The sequence below is a fragment of the Peromyscus leucopus genome, chromosome 11, assembly GCF_004664715.2.
Source record: "Peromyscus leucopus breed LL Stock chromosome 11, UCI_PerLeu_2.1, whole genome shotgun sequence".
Classification (NCBI taxonomy): domain Eukaryota; kingdom Metazoa; phylum Chordata; class Mammalia; order Rodentia; family Cricetidae; genus Peromyscus; species Peromyscus leucopus.
In genome coordinates this window covers 3,395,244-3,414,575 of record NC_051072.1, presented here as the reverse complement: position 1 = coordinate 3,414,575, position 19,332 = coordinate 3,395,244, and the positions used below count along the sequence as shown (strand labels likewise).

Sequence of the window (19,332 nt, the reverse complement as noted above, 5' to 3'; positions counted from 1 at the left end):
AATGATCATAGTCGTAGCCAGCTATAATTTATAAGCAATTTTAAGCCCTTGCATACTTCTTAGGTGTTCTAAGCCCCTCATCAGCACACATCTAAACACCCAAAATAAAGGAACTGGTGGAATCCTCACAATTTCTCCTTCCAAGTTCAAATCTTGCCTACTGTATTGTGAACTGAATCTGTCTGAGCTGGGCTCCTGCTCCACAGAGTCAGGTTTGGGGGACTACCCAGCCCAGTACTGTGCATGTGATGTTCTGGTTTATCTTGGTGCTCCTAACAGAAGCCTTTGTAGTCCTATGAAAATGTTTATAGTAGCCATAAAAGTATGTATTTTGTTGTAATGATCAAGGCAGAAAGATTTGTGATATAAGAGAAAAATCAACATGTCATTTGCATGGAAAATGCTGTCGCTGTGATGTTCAGCTAGGGCTATTTTGGGGACAGAAGCCACAGGCAGTAACCAAAGGGAAAAAAGATATTTACCACAGCAGACTAGGAAACAGAACACACATAGCAAAAGGCAGCAGTGGCCTATAGCAAAGTACCACACATCAAGCAGACCGATTTCTTGTCATTTTTACCGTACACATATCATTCCCACAGGATCTAAGACTTTTGACTAAGGTCATTTTATTTCACAATCACTGCCTACTAGTATGAGGTATTGCATGCAAAATTAACTACTAAAAACTCTTATGTTAGAGTCAGGGTCAAGACATACGGATGTCATCAATATGAGCATCCTGTAGGGTAGAATCAAACTTTAGTTTGGAAGCAATTTATTTTACAATAGCTTTCCCTGGCCTATGTTTTAGGTGCTGTGCTCAGCTTCAAAGCAAACTTAACAAAAGCCTTGCAGTTCTGTACCTTTATTTCATTTTGAAAGAATTTGGGAGCAATAATGCTCTACATGGTTCAGGGTGGAGACGGATGCTTCAGGCCTCTGAAAGTTACAAAAGAAAATATATTTAAGCAGGTCCATCAGAGAGAAAGTATCAGTGGTAATGGTTTGCTCTGTGTCTTTTCCTGACGTTAAGAAAACCTCTGAGCTTTCATATATATTCTTTATTAGAAATGGCCCGTAGGTGGGTGAGATGGTCATCAGAAAAGGTAGTGGTAGAAATAACTTTACAGGGGGCTCAGGGTGGTTCTTTGGTCTAAATTCGTCTCGCCACACACATCTTTCATACCTGCAGAACATAGAAGTTGTTGGTTGCTAACTAGAAATGTTCAAATGGCCTCTACTTCAATATTTTACAGCAATGTTTCTGTCACTTTCCTCACATATGACGTGAAGGGGAAAATGAATTATGTCTTTCTACAAATGGATTTTTTCGATTATACTAAACTTCCTTATATAATTGAGACTGTTTACTGCAGGTAATCCCTAATTCTGGATATGAGAATATCTGAGACACAGGCCTGGTCCTTGATCATTTAAAGAATAGTTAGGCTTTTCGATTTCTTGTGTTTTTTTTTTTTTTTTGTTTCTTTTTAAAGATGTATCTACCTTATACATCTTAAGTTCTTAAGGGAAGGAATCAAGCATGTAAAACATGCAATTACATAGAATCCCTGAGCAAAGGAAGGAAAGTATGCACTTAAGGAAACAAAATCCAAACCAGGTTCCTCCAGGGATGTTTGCACTCTGTGATCAGTCTTACTGCTAATGCATTTAACTGTGGGAAAGAAGTCAAGGAAGCCACTGAAATGATTAATGCTTTCTGTCTGCCCCAAAGGAATAGAACATTTTTCTGAGAGGACATTTCTATATTACCATCAATAGTGAGTTTTTTCTACTGTAATAATAATAATAATGATAATAATAATAATAATAATATAATATTCCTTCTCATTTCTGTGGCATCATGAAACCTTTATAAAACGCTTTATAAAGAGATGAACCAAAGAATAACTATGTGGCAATATGGTGTTATACAGTGATTCACCTATTATTGTAGAGGAACAGACAAACCCCCAAAATGAGCAAAAGCAGGGACCCCACCTTCTCTGTGCAGGGATTGCCTTGGGCAATTTCCCTCCAGCTCCATCCCCTGAGAGGTGGAAGTAAAGAAGGAAGATCTGCCCGTGAACACCAACAATGGCACATTTCTCTGCTGGTTAGTGTGATGTGAATTCTACAGAAGGAACCTTCAACTTCCCACACCATGACACCTTATTTCTCACCTGTGTTCTGTATATGCTGGCAGAAGTGTCCGTTCTTAAGAACCCATCCAAACACAGGGCGTAAGCTGATAGAAAGTTTAGAGAACTCATGCCTGCCCTCTGTGCTTGGGCAGGAAATGACACCCTCCTCTTCTTCCCTTGGGGCTTTGTGTAACCCTGTCAACATATAATGGACAGGGGCAATGTTCTCTGGGTCGTTCACTTACTTGCACTGTCTTAGACACAAGGAAGCTTAAGATGTATCCATCCCCCACACCCCAGTGAGTGACTTTGAATTGTGGATGAGGGCTTTGCATTGTGATATTGTGCAATTTAGTTCAAAGCCTTGACTCTTAGTAGCTATGTGGTCACATTCCTTAACATCACTGTGTTCTGCTGTTAAAAGGAAGAAAAAAAGTGTGTTGAGAAAAGGACCTGCTGTATACTAGCTCTTAGTACCAAATACCTAGATTGCTTTCAGCCTGCTGTAGTATGAAAATAGTAGCAATTGTTTCACTGTGTCAGGGAAAACATTAATATTAGAGTTATCTAAGGCTACCTTGACAATTACCACATCTGCTAGCTTAAAACAACACAGATTTATTCTCACAGTTTTAGAGGCCAGAAGTTTGAAGCCACTGTGTCAGCTGGGTGACAGTTTCTTATAAAATGGAAGGGGAAATTCCTCTCCCCAAACCTCTTCCTGATTGTGTGGCTTCCACTGTGTCCAAGTCACCCCATTCCCCATTCCCATCTTTACCTGGCCATCCCCATGTCTGTGTGGATTGTCTCCAATCTCTTATAAGGATATTCCATTTAAATCCCTCTTGTGGAAGACCTGACTGAAGACAGCTAACTGATATTACATCCACAAAACCCTCGGTTCAAATAACTTATGCACAAGTTTTAAGATTTTGATCTGGAGTTAATTTTGGGAGAAAGCCACTATTCAGCCCACTACAGTATGAAAATGTTTTCTATTCCTATATAAATTGATGGCATACACACTTAGAAGGTTATGCCACCTTGAAAGTTTGTCCAGCCTTAAGATGCAGAATAACAAAGCTTAGATCAGCAGTAAACTGACAATGAATGTCTTACCTAATGATTCTAACATTCATAGCACGTAAGGACTGTAGGATCCTATTGTTTACAGCAGACACTCAGCCAAGCCTACATATTTTCTACATAATTTCTTTTGGGTTTCTGGTGGGACTTCACCTATACATTTAAGAAGTGCTACAGATGATTATGACACAAATAATATGCACTTAGAGTTACTCAGAATCAATATGCTCAAGTTCTAGTGCAGTTTCTGAAAATGTCCAATGATATTGATGTGTAATATTAGGATCATGGCAGCAAATGCTTGATAAATAGTATTCTTAAAGGAATAGGATAGCTGTGATAGCTATGGTTAAGATGTATCATGGTGATTCTTGAATTTTAATATGTAACAACCTTATATTCTATGATACCTACTAAGGGAAACTGCCTTCCTTATCATTCTAAAAATATTGACTTCTGTATTACATTCCATGGTAAGGGTTGAACTTTGCAGTTAGAAATAGCTTTTGTATAGTGCTATATATCTTTAATGCATGTAAGAGCTTCATGGAAATGAATTTGTAGTTACCTTTTCATGTGTCAGATCTGTCTTTAGCTCTTAGCATTGTAAAAATCTTTTCCATTTTGCTAATATGAGTTGGCTGAGAAGCAAGACACCCTGTAATAGTCATTCGTTTCTAAAGGGACCATTCTTGTTCTCATTTACATCAATCATGGCTTTTCTGAGTGCTGATTTATACCAGAATTCCCCTTTCCCACATAAGCGTATGCAGAGGCTGCCTCTAAGGTACAAATTAAGGGTCTAAAACCCACTTACTGTTAAGGGACTGATGAGCCATTCATAGAAGCTTCTTTATCAAGAAAAAAATCTGGTGAAATACATGTAGAAAACCATTGTCAAAATGGTACCTGTCACTGATAGCACCATTTCTTGTCAGTTATTGACAGAAAATGGTGGCACCATTAGAAGAATGTACAATGGAAGTTGTTCACAACCAGAAATTTCAAATGTATTTATCTGTTTTATAGTTAATAAATCATGCAAAATAAATCAGTCATCTATGCAGGCATACTCTGAAATGTCACTGGCATATCATAGATGTATAGGTATAGGTAGGCAGGTAGGTAGGGAGATAGATAGATAGATAGATAGATAGATAGATAGATAGATAGATAGAGATATGAACAACTCCTAGCTGGATCATTTTTATAAGATATATGTTTAGGAGAGAATGTTTAGTTGATGGTAATACGTTATTATTTTTAAGTCACATTGTTTAAACCACAACAATCAACGGAAAAGAAAGGATTCATAGGAAATGTTGAAGTAAAGGCAAAGGTTATCTTGTTTTTAATAAAAAGAGGATATATATTTCTTTATTAGGCTACATTACAATGTCCAATACTATGCAGGCTTGTATTTAAAAAAAAAAAAACTAAAATTGAGTAAAACTGAATTATCCATAAGCTATTGCTTAATGGATTGGATTTGTGGGGGGGAAAGAGCTATCTTTATAAAAAATTACTGAATAATATCCATTGATAGCATGGTCTTACCTGTGAATCAAAAAAGGATATACATCAAATGCATTAAAATTAAGATTCTATCTCAGTGGGACCCTTTTCCTTTGTGAAAACTTCAGGCGAGTTCCAGGCAGCCAACTTACTCTGAGATCCGGGTGTATCTTGTGTTTAGAATCCTTTCTTTGCTAATCAGTTCATTACAGCTATGTGTTCTTTCTCTTGCAGTTCAGCAGGGGAGCAGTTTCACTGGCAGACACAAGGTAAGGTATGGGCCACTTGATGGACCTCTAGTGATTAATTTTCTATAAACTTTAGGTTTCTAAAAGTGAATTGAAAAAAAAAAGACAGTAAGAATTAAGTGAAGTTATGATAGCTCCTGATTTAGAGTAAAGGGCCTAACTTCTCTTAATTTTCTGATAACTGAATCTCCTCCAAGAATATACATAATTGATTAACTTTTACTTCTCTGCTTGATGCCAAGGCTTGCAAAGGTGTTGTCTAATAGGTGTAGTACTTGATTGTTAAATAATAACCTAAAGTAGCTTTTCTCAACCTTCCTATTGTTGTATCCCTTTAATACATTGCTCATGTTGTGGTGACCCACAACCATAAAATTATTTGGTTGCTACTTCATAACTGTAATTTTGCTTCTGTCATGAATTGAAATGTAAATATCTGACATGCAGATGACATGCAACCACCATGCAAAAGCCATTTGGTCCCCCAAAGGGTTCACAACCCACTGGTTGAAAACTGACTTAGAGCTTTAGTATTTATTACCCTATCATGTTTACTGCTTTATATCTCCTTACAGATGGTCAAAAGGACATCGAAGATGAACTTACAACAGGCCTTGAGCTGGTGGACTCCTGTATTCGCTCTCTGCAGGAGTCAGGAATACTTGACCCGCAGGATTACTCCACAAGTGAGAGTAGGTCAAAGGGCAGCCCCACTGGGTTTTGTGTCTTGGCATTTCTTTTTTTCTTAAGACAGTCTCTTATGGGCCAGACTGTCTTCTCACTCACAATGTATGGAGCGAAGGATGACCTTGAACCTCTGATCCTAACTCCTCCATCTCTGGCATGCTGGGATTACAGGTGTGTATCTCCACACCCTGCTTATGAAGTGCTGAGGATGAAACAGAAAGTTCATACTAGGCGAGCTCTCTACAAACTGAGCCGTGTCCCCAATCTCAGCAACCCCATATAAGCTAGTTGCTTATTATTGTTATGCTAAATCACCATGACCGAAGGCAACATTTGGAAATTTATTTTGGCTGAGGGTTTTGGAATGGTGATCCATCATGGGGAGGAGGGCATGGCAGCAGGCAGGCAGAGTGGGTAGCTCTCCGATGCCATCTTATTATCACACCAGGAAACAGGGCAAACTGGGAGTGGAACAGGGTATATACTCTCAAGGCCTGCCCCAGTGACTTAATTCCTTCCGGAAGTCTCCCTGTCCTGAGACTCCCCAAAGAGTGCCACCAACTGGGAAACAAATGTCAGATGTGGAGATATTTCTCATTAAGACCACCCCAGGAGCCATATGTAATGAAAGCTTCATAATACCTCTATCTTTCTTCACTCTCAACAATTCCCTCCTCACCAAGTAGGTTACAAAGTCTCCAGGTCAGCAGTTAGAATCTAAGATTTTCACCGAAGTTTCAACTTCTAGACAAACATAGTTTGTGAACTCATATGTGTTTTATTAACCAATGCCACCACTGCCTTAACATTAACCATCACATGTATGGATCATTGCTGGCAGAGGTCTTCATGACCCCAATTGTATAACAAGATAAGTTTTCCATATGATATAATCACTTTTAACTACTCTGTACTGTGCCAAAGCAATATGCAACAACTTTACATTTCTATATTTAAATTGTGTTATTTTTATACTATTTAAAGATATATGTGTATGTAGTTATGTTTTTCACCTAGAAAGGTAGAAGTTTAGAAATAAAGAGTGCAGGCATTGGAGTCAACCCTTTCTTAATAAAGTTCTGTGGACTTATTTGAGCAAAATTTCACAAATGACACTATCACACTATTAAAACACCTTCTCTTGTCTCTTGGTAATGCCAGCATTAAAAAAAAGATCAATGAAGCATTTTTAAAAATTTAAATTAAATTAAATTTTATTGACTGTGTTTCAAGGTTTGTCATAAAAAAGGAAAAAATGTAAGAGTAAGTTACCATAGTTGTTTTTAAAATAATTTAATTTACACATTATTTCCCTATAGTATCATTTCTCTGTAGTATATTTAATACCACTATTATTTTAGATAATATTGTGCTTACCCAAACATGTTCAAAGCAAAATGCCTCCATTTATACTCATAAAATAAGATGCAGAGTTGGCATTATACTCGGTCTCCATACTTACATTTTAAAATGTACAGTTGCCACTGCTTTTAATGGAGTTATGGTATCAAATTGTGTTTAACTAATATTTGAAATACATGCACCTTATTACAGAGTATAAAAAAACAGCATACAGCACAGTATGTTTTCTTGCTCAGAGGGAAGCATAAGAGTAGATGTCTCCTTTTCATATAATGTAGTAGCATATTTAATTATTAGTTTTGGGAAAAGGTTCATCTTTAATAAATAGAAAGTAGAGAAAAGATGAATAAATGAAAGAGAAAAATAAGAGGCAAGCAGATTAAACCAGAAGATATTAGCCCATTGTACCAACCTCACTCTTTCTATAAGCACACTGAGTTATCTTCTAAAAACATCAGTAATTCAGACATGCGGTAAACAAAATAAAACTGTTATATTAGCTTTGTACGAAACAAGATCAATGAAATAAATAGAAATTAAAGGACTAGATACAGTTACACAGTTAGGCCAGCAATTGCTGTGAGTGCAGAGTTAAGTGAATCACACTGTAAGCTAGAATAGAAACTAATACTGAAGTCCTAGTCAGGATTTTAAAGAGGGCAGTGAGGTATCCAAGCTGTTTTCTCTTATAAAATGTGATGAGCACAGAGTCTGGTGTTAAGACAAACATTCAAAACTAAACGATCATCCCTGAAAACGTACATTCAGGTAACAGTATGCAGACTGAGCAGATGTGTGCATGTAATGATAATTAATGAGAAAAAAAAACAGGCCATGAATTTGAAAGAGCAAGGAGAGGTATATGAGAGGGGTTGGAGGGAAGCAAGGGAAAGGATAAATGATGTCAATATAATCTCAAAAATAAAAGCAATAAATAAAAAGTCTTCATTTGACCTTTTCAGTGCACACTTAGATAGAATGCTTAAAAGGAAAGTAAAAGAAATGCAGACCTTACAGTTGATAAACAGAGGCTGTGGAAGTGGTTCTGTTGGTAGACTGTTTATGTAGCATGCGAAGAGACTATGCTTCAATCCCCAAGGATGGTGCATATCTGAATCTCAGTACTTGGTGTATGGAGACAGGAGAATCAGAAAGTCAAAACTACAGAGTGAGTGTGAGGCCAGCCTGGATTATTTATTTATTTATTTATTTATTTATTTATTTATTTTGGTTTTTCGAGACAGGGTTTCTCTGCGTAGCTTTGCGCCTTTCCTGGAGCTCACTTGGTAGCCCAGAGGCCAGCCTGGATTATATGTTTCCATCTCAATAAATAGCAAATAAGAAAATATTTTAAAAATCAATATATTGAATATATTTCCAACTTTTATCATGTGATTATAAAAATATCTAATTAGGATATTTTGTCGTGAAGGATCAGAAACAAAGACATCAAATAAGAAGTTCACATTCATTAATGATAATTCACAAAAATTAAAAACATAAAGTATTAATGCATGGAATCATATTATAACTAAGAAATACACTTCTGGGAAGCTTTGACTCTGACGAGAAAGTTATGCACTGTTTACAACACAAAACAAGAATATTTTATAATAAAACTTGTATTCGGTAGAAATCTAAACTTTATTATTAAAAAATAGAGGAATGTTGTATTTTTTGGGGGGCGGGGGGATCTTAAGAGCCAAACAAGGGCTGGAGAGGTGGCTAAGTGGTTTAGTGTACATGCAGCTTTTGCAGAGGACTGAGTTGCTCTCTCAGCACCCTGTCAGGCAGCTTACAACCAACTCTGACTCTAGCATTAGGGGATCTGATTCTGTCTCCTGGTCTCCATAGGAGCCTTCACACACATACACATTCTCACTCAAGAGACATACAAAATACACACACAACTAAAATAACTTAAAACAAGCTAAATAAATAACAACAAGAAAGATGGAAATGGTAAAAAAAAGTGTTTCAGAAATAAAACAAAAGGAAATCGTCGAAAAGATAAATATGCATGATATTTTATTTTATTTTATTGTCATGAAATAAGTAGCCACACTTGCCTTCTCAGTGGAGAAGCTTCCATACATTTAAAGGACGTTAAAAGAATGTCTAGCAAATGCTTTCCTTCTCTTGAAGTGTGTGCTCAGAAGTCATGCATGAATGACACCACCCTTTACTTTTATGCCTTACAGAGTGGTTAAACACTCTAGTTACTTCAGAGACGTTTTGTACTTGCTCTGCGTTTTAAGGAGGATTATGTACTTACTATAATGTACTGAGTAGTCTGATTAGGGATAGCTAAAATTTTCTCCTAAAGCCAACTGCCTTCCAGCAAGGCAGCTGCTCTTCAGACCTTTGCTTTGTGGGTTCCATACAAGCGCAATCACACAGCCTCTGCTTTGCATTGCAACTGTGGGATTTGTCCATTTTGTGGCAAAACAGTAGTTAACTTTTTCAGTACTAAGTAAAGTTACACTGTAAAAATATATTAACAACTTATTTGTCCTCTGTTCATTGTGATTTGACTGTTTTCTAATTTAGGCCATTAAAATAACACACACACACACACACACACACACACACACACACACACACACACAGAGAGAGAGACATTTTTAAGTGCCAAATGATAAAGGCGGCACCAAACTTTTGTGCCAAAGGATTCTGAGCAACAGCCATGTATGTGGGGAATATTGTTACTCAGGAAAGAATTTTGTTCTTAACAATTTCAGAAACACTTAAGACTAAACTCACTGTATAAAATATAGGGAAAAATGAAAATATTGTATACATAACAATAATATATGGCTAATGTCAAATATTGAAAGGATCTGAACATTAAAATGTCAGTTGTTCCCTGTATGTCTATCAGTTAGGGGTCAGATACGATAAAGATTCTATTCAAAGGAGTTTAAGGAAAAGCAATTTAATTAACAGGCTATTTACAAAGAGATAGGCAAGATTAAAGGAGCAGACAGCACATGCTGGAACTCCCGGGAATTAGCAACAAACTGACAGAAGCTATCACCACCCTTGGACCTCCACCCTCGGAACTTGCTAGAACTGGTAGAAACAGAGTCAGGCAGCAAGAATGTAGTAGTGGTAAACCAAATCTCCTTGCTCCTTTCCTAGATCCCCTGCCCCCCTTTTCCAGATCCAACAAGTGCCAGGTCTCCTTGTCAGTGGAGTGATTGAAAGGAGTGAGTGTGGAAGTCAAGTTTAGCCAACAGAGCTGTCCACTGTGTAGTATAATAATCTCTGATGTGGACGCTCTTGGTCTAGAAACAGCACATAGATATGTAGCGTCTTGGATACATCCATCTAATTAGCGAAAGCACATCAGATTTGGGGAGTCCCTTGTGATTATTCAATCAATGGCTTCATTAGCTAGAATAGCTGTGAACTAGCTAATGCTAAATTGAACCTGGCATCCTGCCCTTGAGTCTCCTAATCTCCACTCAGAGGGGACTAAAACAACACTAAATAAATCTAAATCAGCTTGGAAAAAATATTAAATAGAAAGCTATTTCAATACCTGAGCATGTGGCACTTGATTTGTTATATTTAAAGCTTTAGTTATTTTTCTACCCTATGACTAATTAAAAATAAATGTTAAATCATAGTCATCTTGTCTTCCAAATGCCATGATGAGCAGTAACTGCCCAGCTATACTCATTTATGATCGGATAGTTGTAAATATTTTCCAACTCTATTTTTTAAGCACACTGTCCTGAACAGTATGTAAAATGTGAACAGCCTTTGCCATCCTGCAGTTTACTCATACAAATGTGTCACTGAGTCGGTAGAAGGATGGCTTCAGAGATTGTAGCTTCAGTTAAATGAAACAGAACATATGACCAACAAGAACAAGTTACTGAAGATGCTAGGAGCCATTAGCTTCTCAGTGTCGTGCATGGCTTGGCCTGAATGAACATGGTTCAAGAACTTTATTTAACTCATGCATCCTTGGAGATACAAACAGATATAAGAGATAAGGGTGATGATATCTTAGCCGGTAACTAATAAAAAAACTGTCAGTCAAAATCAAAACTAAAGCTGGACAAATACAGAAATTAAAGGACAGCTTGGGAGAAAAATGACATATAAGTTAACCAGAAATTAAGTTGTCTAATATATTTTAAAAGAATGATTATTTCTTTATTTAGTGTACTAATGAATTTGAGCTCTACTATATTGTGGATCATTCTACCATTCAGTGGGAAGTTCATGAGAGCTCATATATGAATTTTTAATGTATATAATTCTGAGCTTTCAAATCATTGCATAATAAAATATCAAGAATCAATCATGTATAGAATTCCACTCAGAGCAGACAGGACCCAAATACAATGTATGCAATGTGGTTACTGCAAATGCATTATTCACTGTGGCTCTACAGTCTGTCCTTTTCATTGTGTTATTAAAATGCTCAATTCACATGAGAACCTTTGAGACATCAAGTTATTAAAATGTTGTAAAATGCAACACCATATATTCATGTGATTCATAGTATTAAAAGTGGGAAACATTTTGTGGAGTGACTTTTCATAATTCCAGAAAGGAACACCAATAGGAAAGATAGAAATAATAGTAATAAAAATGAAACATATGACTCAAACTAGTTCAACACATGAAAGCCATGGTTAAGGGAAAGGGAATCATGTTTTTTCTTTGTTGTCTATCATGGTGGAAACCAAGTCTAGACTCAACAAGATAGAAAGCCTTGGGATCTACATGGCTACTTTGTGAACTGTGTCCCTATTTCCTAGGACATATCTTCTCACGTGGAGAGGTACTGATGCCCCAGCTGCAAACATGAAGATCTCTTAAAGTGTACTTGGGAATTCTTAGAGAAAAGTGGTGTGTATTGAGACTCTTACAGAGAACCCTCTAAGTCAAATGGTCTTCACAATGCAAAGAGATCAATTGCCTTTCATCGATTTTTTTTCTCCCACATGACAGTTCAGAGGCATTTTTCTGAGACCACAGGGCATGTGCTGGTATCCATGCTATAACAGCAGGAATTATTGGCTTACTAATCTTCTGTTTTATATATTCCACCAAATACCACTGCATTTAATCCATATCAGTAAGAGCTGTGAGAGGTCTGCAGTGATGTTTAAGGGCACAACTGGTTTGTGAGACCAACAAGTTTGAGTGCTACTAAAATTGAGAGATGACATAGAGAAGACAGATCATAAGAAATAGGGACCAAGTTCACAGGCAGCCATGTAGACCCCAGGAACAGCGACAAGTCTGCAATTGAGAGACATCATCATGAGTCAGTATGACCCAGGAACTGACTGCTGCATTTTTAAATTTAGTATAAGTCTTTTCTCTTTCATAACTGGCCTCCATTAATTTTCCATTTTTTGCAAGATTTTTGGTACACAGAGATGAATCTGCTTTCATCAGACTATTAACTTACTAGAATATATTTAGTATTGTTATCCTTATTACACAGTAGTAATACTTAATGATAAATAACCAGAAGATAAACCATTATAAAGAACCACTTGAGAGCTACAATGTGAAATGAAAACACTGCTCTATGGTTACACTCCCAGGCTCTGTAAAATTCTTTACAAAGTTTTGCAAACTGAAATAGCATATTTGGCTTTTGTGCTTTTGACAAATGTGCCTTCTCAGTCTTCTCTTTCATATAGAGATCTAAAGGAACAGATATTGCGTTATGTGAGACCCTTACCAACTTTGGGTCTGTGCCTCTCCATCAGTCAGGCTTGCAAAAGCAACAAGACAATGGCGTGTTGGATTTAAGTCAGTTTAAAGTCTATGTGTGTGATCCAGGTCTTCTCAGGACCATTTAAGTTTTAATGTTCACATAAATCATTTTGCACATTGGAATCAACTGACAAGATGTAATATATATTCTAGATCCAGAGACAGAAATGAAATATAAATGTCTCTCTGCTCATAGAGCATCCCTGTCAACTCTAAGCCTGCTTGTGTAACAGGACCTTGGAGATTCTGCCCTCAGTTACATTTTGAGGTAGTGGGTGGGCTGGGCTGCTATTTGTAAGGAGCCTCCTCCCTGGAACTTTTCCAAATGTCAACTCATACATAAGTTACTAAGAAGTTCAGGAGAAAATAACCAGTTTAACACCACCAGGTACAACTTCCAAGTGTCTTGATAAAGTTACAGATTCCCTTAGAATCCATGAAGAAGAAGAAGCCTCTGCAATAGATGAAAAGGATGCATTGCTCATTTTAAACAAAGTCATTGTTTATATTCTGCAGAACAATGTGTGATTACTATGACCATAATAATCTTACAAATAATTATCAGTCTTCCATTTTATTTATTATTATTATTATTATTATTATTATTATTATTATTATTATTTTGTGGGTTTTTTTTTTGTTTTTTAGAGATAGAGTTTCTCTGTGTAACAGCTCTGGTTGTCCTGGAACTCCCTCTGTAGACCAGTCTGGCCTTGAACTAACAGAGATCTGCCTCCCAAGAGCTGGGATTAAAGGCATGCACCAACACCACTTGGCATATTTTATAATTTGTAATAACCCCCTTGTATGTCATCACCACCATGTACTTCACTTAGTCCCACCTAGTATTTTTCAATCAGTCATCTCCCCCAGCCACACCCCTTTTATGTGGTATTGTTGTAAGAGTTTACTCTCAGTTAAAGCAAACAAAACGTTCTTCATCTTCAAATCATTCTTAACCTCCTCCAAGTAGCAAAAATGTAGAAATGAATGCCAATTTCTCTGTTTTTACAGATGTGTGTGAGATTTGGTGCAATTATTTTTCATGGCCTACAGAAAAATAAGGTTTTTAAGTTGTCTTGTAAAAAAGAAAGTTTAAGCCCAGAATGTATCACATTTCTGTTCTTCCTGGTAACCGTAAATTTAACTCAAGCTGTGAGTGTGAGGTATACCCCTTCCTGAAGGTATGCATCATTTGCATGTTTATTTTTCTCTTGACTGTCCTAAATGAGCAGTCTCACAAAACATCTCTTTGGGCACCTGTTCAAGGCTTGCTCAGTTCTCTCTTTCTCTCTCTCTCTCTCTCTCTCTCTCTCTCTCTCTCTCTCTCTCTCTCTCTCTCTCTCTCTCTCTCTCTCTCTCTCTCTGTCCTTAATGCATTTTGAAAATGGTAAATGATTCTTTGAAACTAACTCTATAAACTGCCCCTGCCCCTTGAAGACCTACCCTTTTTCTTGGGTCTTCACACACCTCTGCAGGTGACTTTCACAACCACACTTCTGCTCAAAGTTTTATTTATGCGTGACTGAAATACTTCTCTTTTTATTACTCGGGAAATTATTAAAGACTTAAAATATTACATTGGCCAAGTTTAATTTTCATCAGAAGTGTCTTTAACCTCTGTAGATGAATTCCCACCCTCTTCTCAAACCCCAGGACTGAAGCAGTAAGCCAGGCAGTCTCCAAATCTGGGTCCCCTGCCACTCACCCTTTGGGGAATGTCTTTCCTGTCTGCTGAGTTCTTTGCACATGTCTCTTAAATGCATGTCTCCCTTTCCACCCTATTGTCTCTCTGCTTCAGCTGTGATTTCCAGAATCATCACAGATTATTTCATCTGCACTGCAAGGATTTCCCTGTCTCTAGTCCCTGCTGCCACTCAGCATCATTCTGCTGTCACTTTAGATGCCTGTGGTTTTATAAAAGTAGCCCAGGCTAACTCATTTTGCCATTGGAGCATCTGTGTTTCTATAGATTCAGCTTTCATTCCAGATTTCCCAAGAACCTTTTTATTGTGTGATACAGTACACATGCATCTGCCAGACTATTAAAACTTCTTGGAACTGGGTCTGTAGAGAATTAAGGTAGATGGTAGGACAGGGTTATTTTTCCCTGGGCAGTTGGCTATCAGAGACAGGCACATGGAGGAGTTGATATTGAAGCACTTGACATTTGAGAATTACATTCGCAGTTAGCAGAGAAAGAAATTCCAGGTTGAGGAAACAAGAACAGCTTTCTCCTAATGACAAAGGCTTTAGCTTTCCAACTCTTGGATGCAACGATAAATGTTTGTTTGTTTTTAATTTTTTATTACAGCAGGCCACTTTGCTGAACAATGCATTAGATACCCCCCCCACACACACACAAAACAAAAACATAAAGGGTGTTGAGAGAAGGTAATATGTGAAACAGCGCTATGGCATGCTTCCAGGAAAACAAATCCCGCTCAGGGTTTAATTGTTTGTTAGCAGAGCATGTGGCTCTGTGATTGGGCAAGTAGATAATTAATAATAATGACCATCATCATCGTTAATAAAAACAATAATAATGTGGTATAAAATAATTCACATAAAATCTTGAATTCTGTCAAGAATTTTCAAACTCACATTTGGAGAGATTAAAATGTGAAGCAACAGACTAGGGCAAGGCCTTGGTTAAGAGCACTCTTGAAGCCAGGCAGCCATGTGTGACAAGTCCCCCAGCCCAGTGTCACCATGTGTGACAAGTCCCCCAGCCCAGTGTCACCATGTGTGACAAGTCCCCCAGCCCAGTGTCACCATGTGTGACAAGCCCCCAGCCCAGTGTCACCATGTGTGACAACCCCCAGCCCAGTGTCACCATGTGTGACAACCCCCAGCCCAGTGTCACCATGTGTGACAAGCCCCCCAGCCCAGTGTCACCATGTGTGACAACCCCCCCAGCCCAGTGTCACCATGTGTGACAAGCCCCCCAGCCCAGTGTCACCATGTGTGACAAGTCCCCCAGCCCAGTGTCACCATGTGTGACAACCCCCCCCAGCCCAGTGTCACCATGTGTGACAAGTCCCCCAGCCCAGTGTCACCACCTAGTGAATCTCTTCAGCTGGGGGACTCCTCAGTTCCTCAGCAACAGAGAGACTGATGGGACTAGTCCTTGCTGAGACTATTTTAAACTTCAGTTTGTTACTAGGGGTAAAGTGCTCGGTACAGTTCTTGGGACCTAGTAAAGAGCACCTGCTATTGCTGTCACTACGACCTCATCAGCATCTGTGGCTGTGTAAATATGTAGCAGGACTAGCCCCACATCAGCTGACTTCTGCTTCTGGATTGATTTTTTTCTCAGCGCATACCTCATCATTCTACTTACATTGCTGTGACTTAATCGATGACTTGCAAACATTACTTAGGAGACCTCTGGCCTTTCTGTGTTTTTGAACACTGTGTAGATTAATTGGGGTTTAACGTATCTTTAACAGATGTTCAGCTAAATCAGACAAGAACTGGAAATTCCAGATAAGGTCTCCTTAAACCTTTGCAAACATATATACGTGGTCGACCATACATAGTTATAGAAACTCTTAGAGTACCCAGTTAGTTACATGAGAAACTGTCTGTTTACCATGGTGTCTGTATTAATATATCCTGTAAGTGGATCTAAAGTTCTATGTGAAAATTAACATTTCAACCTTTTTATTTACTGAAGTTGAGTCTGTTAAATCAGCTCCTCCCAGTCCCTGGTGTGTAGCTGGAGAGTTTCTCTCTGGGTCCCGCCAAGCCCTGCAGTCCCACAGCCCACTTATAAAATAAACACACAGACACTTATATTATTTAAACTGTTTGGCCTAATGGCTCAGGCTTCTTGCTATGTAGTTCTTATATCTTAAATTAACCCATATCTATTAGTCTATAAGTTGCCATGTGGCTTGTACCTTACTGGTACTTTACATCTTGCTTTTCATGGCAGCATCTGGCAGCATATTTCTGCCTCAGCCTTCCACCTCCCAGAATTCTCCTCCTCCTTGTCCTGCCTACACTATCCTTCCTGCCTGGCTACTGGCCAACCAGCATTTTATTTATCAATCAATCATAGCAACATATATTTACAGCTTACAGGACATCTCACAGCACTGGTGGGACCCAGAAGTAGCAGTATACTAGGGAAATAATATAATCTGAAAATTGAAGACTTCTGCTGCTGCAAGGGCCTGGCTATTTTGTAGACTATTTCATCCTTAAAATGCTGATGTGTGCATGAGACTTAGTGTTTTGGGTTTAAAGGACAGCCTCTAGTGCATACACTCCATGGCTTCAAGATTATTGTCTAAATTTGCTGCTGGCCCAAGCAAGCCCACATATAAATCCAAAAGTTCTAGGGGAAGAGGAGAAATATAATTTAAATCCCTAAACTAAATTCCTTAAAAGTCTTTGGCAAATTTATTTTTTCTGCCTCAGTGCACAGTCACATTAATCAACTAATGGAAATTTGTATGCAATTTTGTTTCCCATTATAAAGTGATTTAGGGATGTTGTGTGATTTTTAACCATTTTCATATTCTCATGTATGCATTTTCTCCAAAACTGGAAGAAAAAGATTCTTGTCGATTTGAAGCCTAATAAACAGTGGGGGGAAGTCACTGTAAGGTGTGTACAGGGTCTGCGCTATTGTCGCGACTGTTTTGTCCTTGGCAAGTGAGATGTCAGTATTGTGAAGTTATGATACTGCTCGTTGGTGCAATTATCATTGTCAGAGCACATCTTGGTTTCAGGGCTTGAGATGTATTAGCCATATAATGAGATGGTGAGTCTTGGTTTGTTTTCATTGAATATTGATCAAATACATGACTGATGCTATAAAAGATGAGCAGGTTTGATTACCCCATAATGCATTTCTCAGGAGCAGATAAACCATAATTTTAATTGAAATTCTGTTTTGCAAAAGAACCCTATGTTGTTATTTGAAAATCCTGTATGAATAGCATTTGAACATTTCTGGGAATGATGGTATGAATTCATAAGACACAAAATTATTTAACTTGCTACTCAGGAAAAGTTCATTGGAGCAAAATTTACATACTCTCTTTAAAGGCAAATAATTAGAACATGTGGGCATTTTGCTTTATGGATTATGTTAAATGATGTGAAATTAAAGCTTCCGCTTTATTTTACTCTGTTGAGATTTCCAACTCTGTGCACTGTTGTTGTGTCTGCTGTAACCTCCCTCACCCTTGTGGTGCACTGTGAGAGGAAGGTGTGCCCAGTACAGGCTGTTATATGTGCCCATCCACTATCCTGAATGAAATAACAAACCAAGGCAGTGTGAAGTTTCGTGTTCCCAGGAGGTCAGTGACTATCAGAGGCATTGCTCTTCTACCGTGCTCGCTCTCTCCATTATGGTCTTCGCTGAGGATCAGGACTAAAGTGTGGTAGAATATTATTTTAAGGTGTGTTACTTTGGTTTATGTTGCATTTGTTTAACTCTGTGAAGCTGTGTTACTGTGCCTGTCTAAAACACATGAACTGAACAGCCAATGGCAAGGCAGGAGAAAGGATAGGCAGGTCTGGCAGGCAGAGAGAATGTATAGAAGGAGAAATCTGGGAAGGGGGATTAAAAAGGAGAAGCCAGAGAAAGAGGAGGACATCAAGGCCCAGCCACCCAGCTACACAACCAGCAATGGAGTAAGATTTACAGAAGTTGGAGAATGGGAAAAGCCCAGAGGCAAAAGGTAGATGGGATAAGTTAAGGAAAGCTGGCAAGAAACTAAGCCAAGCTAAGACCAGGTATTCATAACTAAGAATAAGCTTGTGTGTGAATTATTTGGTAGCTGTGTGGCAGCCCCCCACCCCCACCCCAAAAGAGCAAAAACCTCCAACAGTACTAAAGCACTTAGCCAAAACTCATCTCTGCTCTTCCAGTGAAGACCTCTTTTCTCTTTTTCATGGTTAGCCCCAGTGGATCACTACACCAAACAAAGTTTCCCACTTCACTTCCAAAAGCTTTTCCAGAACTCTGCCTGCCCCTTGTCTAGAATGTAGAGACCAGCTCTTGACTCTGTTGTGCCTGGCAGCTTCCACCACTGCAGTCAGGGTAGTGGACTTCTGGTACCCTGAAGGAAAGGGAATGTGTCTCTCCACAGAGGCAGCATCATTCTGGTGATGAAGCTTATAATACCGTCAAAATAGGTTACATGGTCTTCTTTTGCAGGCTGTTAAAAAACATAACTGCCTGATGTATATATACTATTGCCTTGGGACTATGTTTTGGGTTAAAAGAAAAGAGTTGTACTTGTGTTTTTGTGAAACCTTTCATGGTAAGGTTGGGACCAGATAGAAATATAATTTAAAATGGTATACATCCTCATGTTGTTCCAAAGGGAGAGAGGAAAGGCAGAGACCTTGAATGACAAGGATCATGGGAACCAATACTCCTGAAACTAGGCATGTTATAGTTGTCAGAGAATGGCCCTTGTCACATTTAGGATTTCATTGGAAAGAGAATGCCATGTTTAAGGACAATCAGGAATCTTGTGAGCTCTCACTTACCGGAAATAACATTGTTATTT

The 19,332-nt window shown here is 38.3% G+C and overlaps 1 protein-coding gene across 1 annotated transcript in view; it reads left to right on the top strand.

Annotated features, from left to right (window-relative positions):
• Positions 1-19,332, top strand: part of Ctnnd2 (catenin delta 2) — an 874,755-nt gene that overhangs the window by 444,855 nt on the left and 410,568 nt on the right. Inside the window, 2 exon segments of the mRNA XM_028882044.2 lie at positions 4,983-5,017; positions 5,572-5,688. Of these exon segments, the coding sequence (XP_028737877.1) occupies positions 4,983-5,017; positions 5,572-5,688 (152 nt within the window).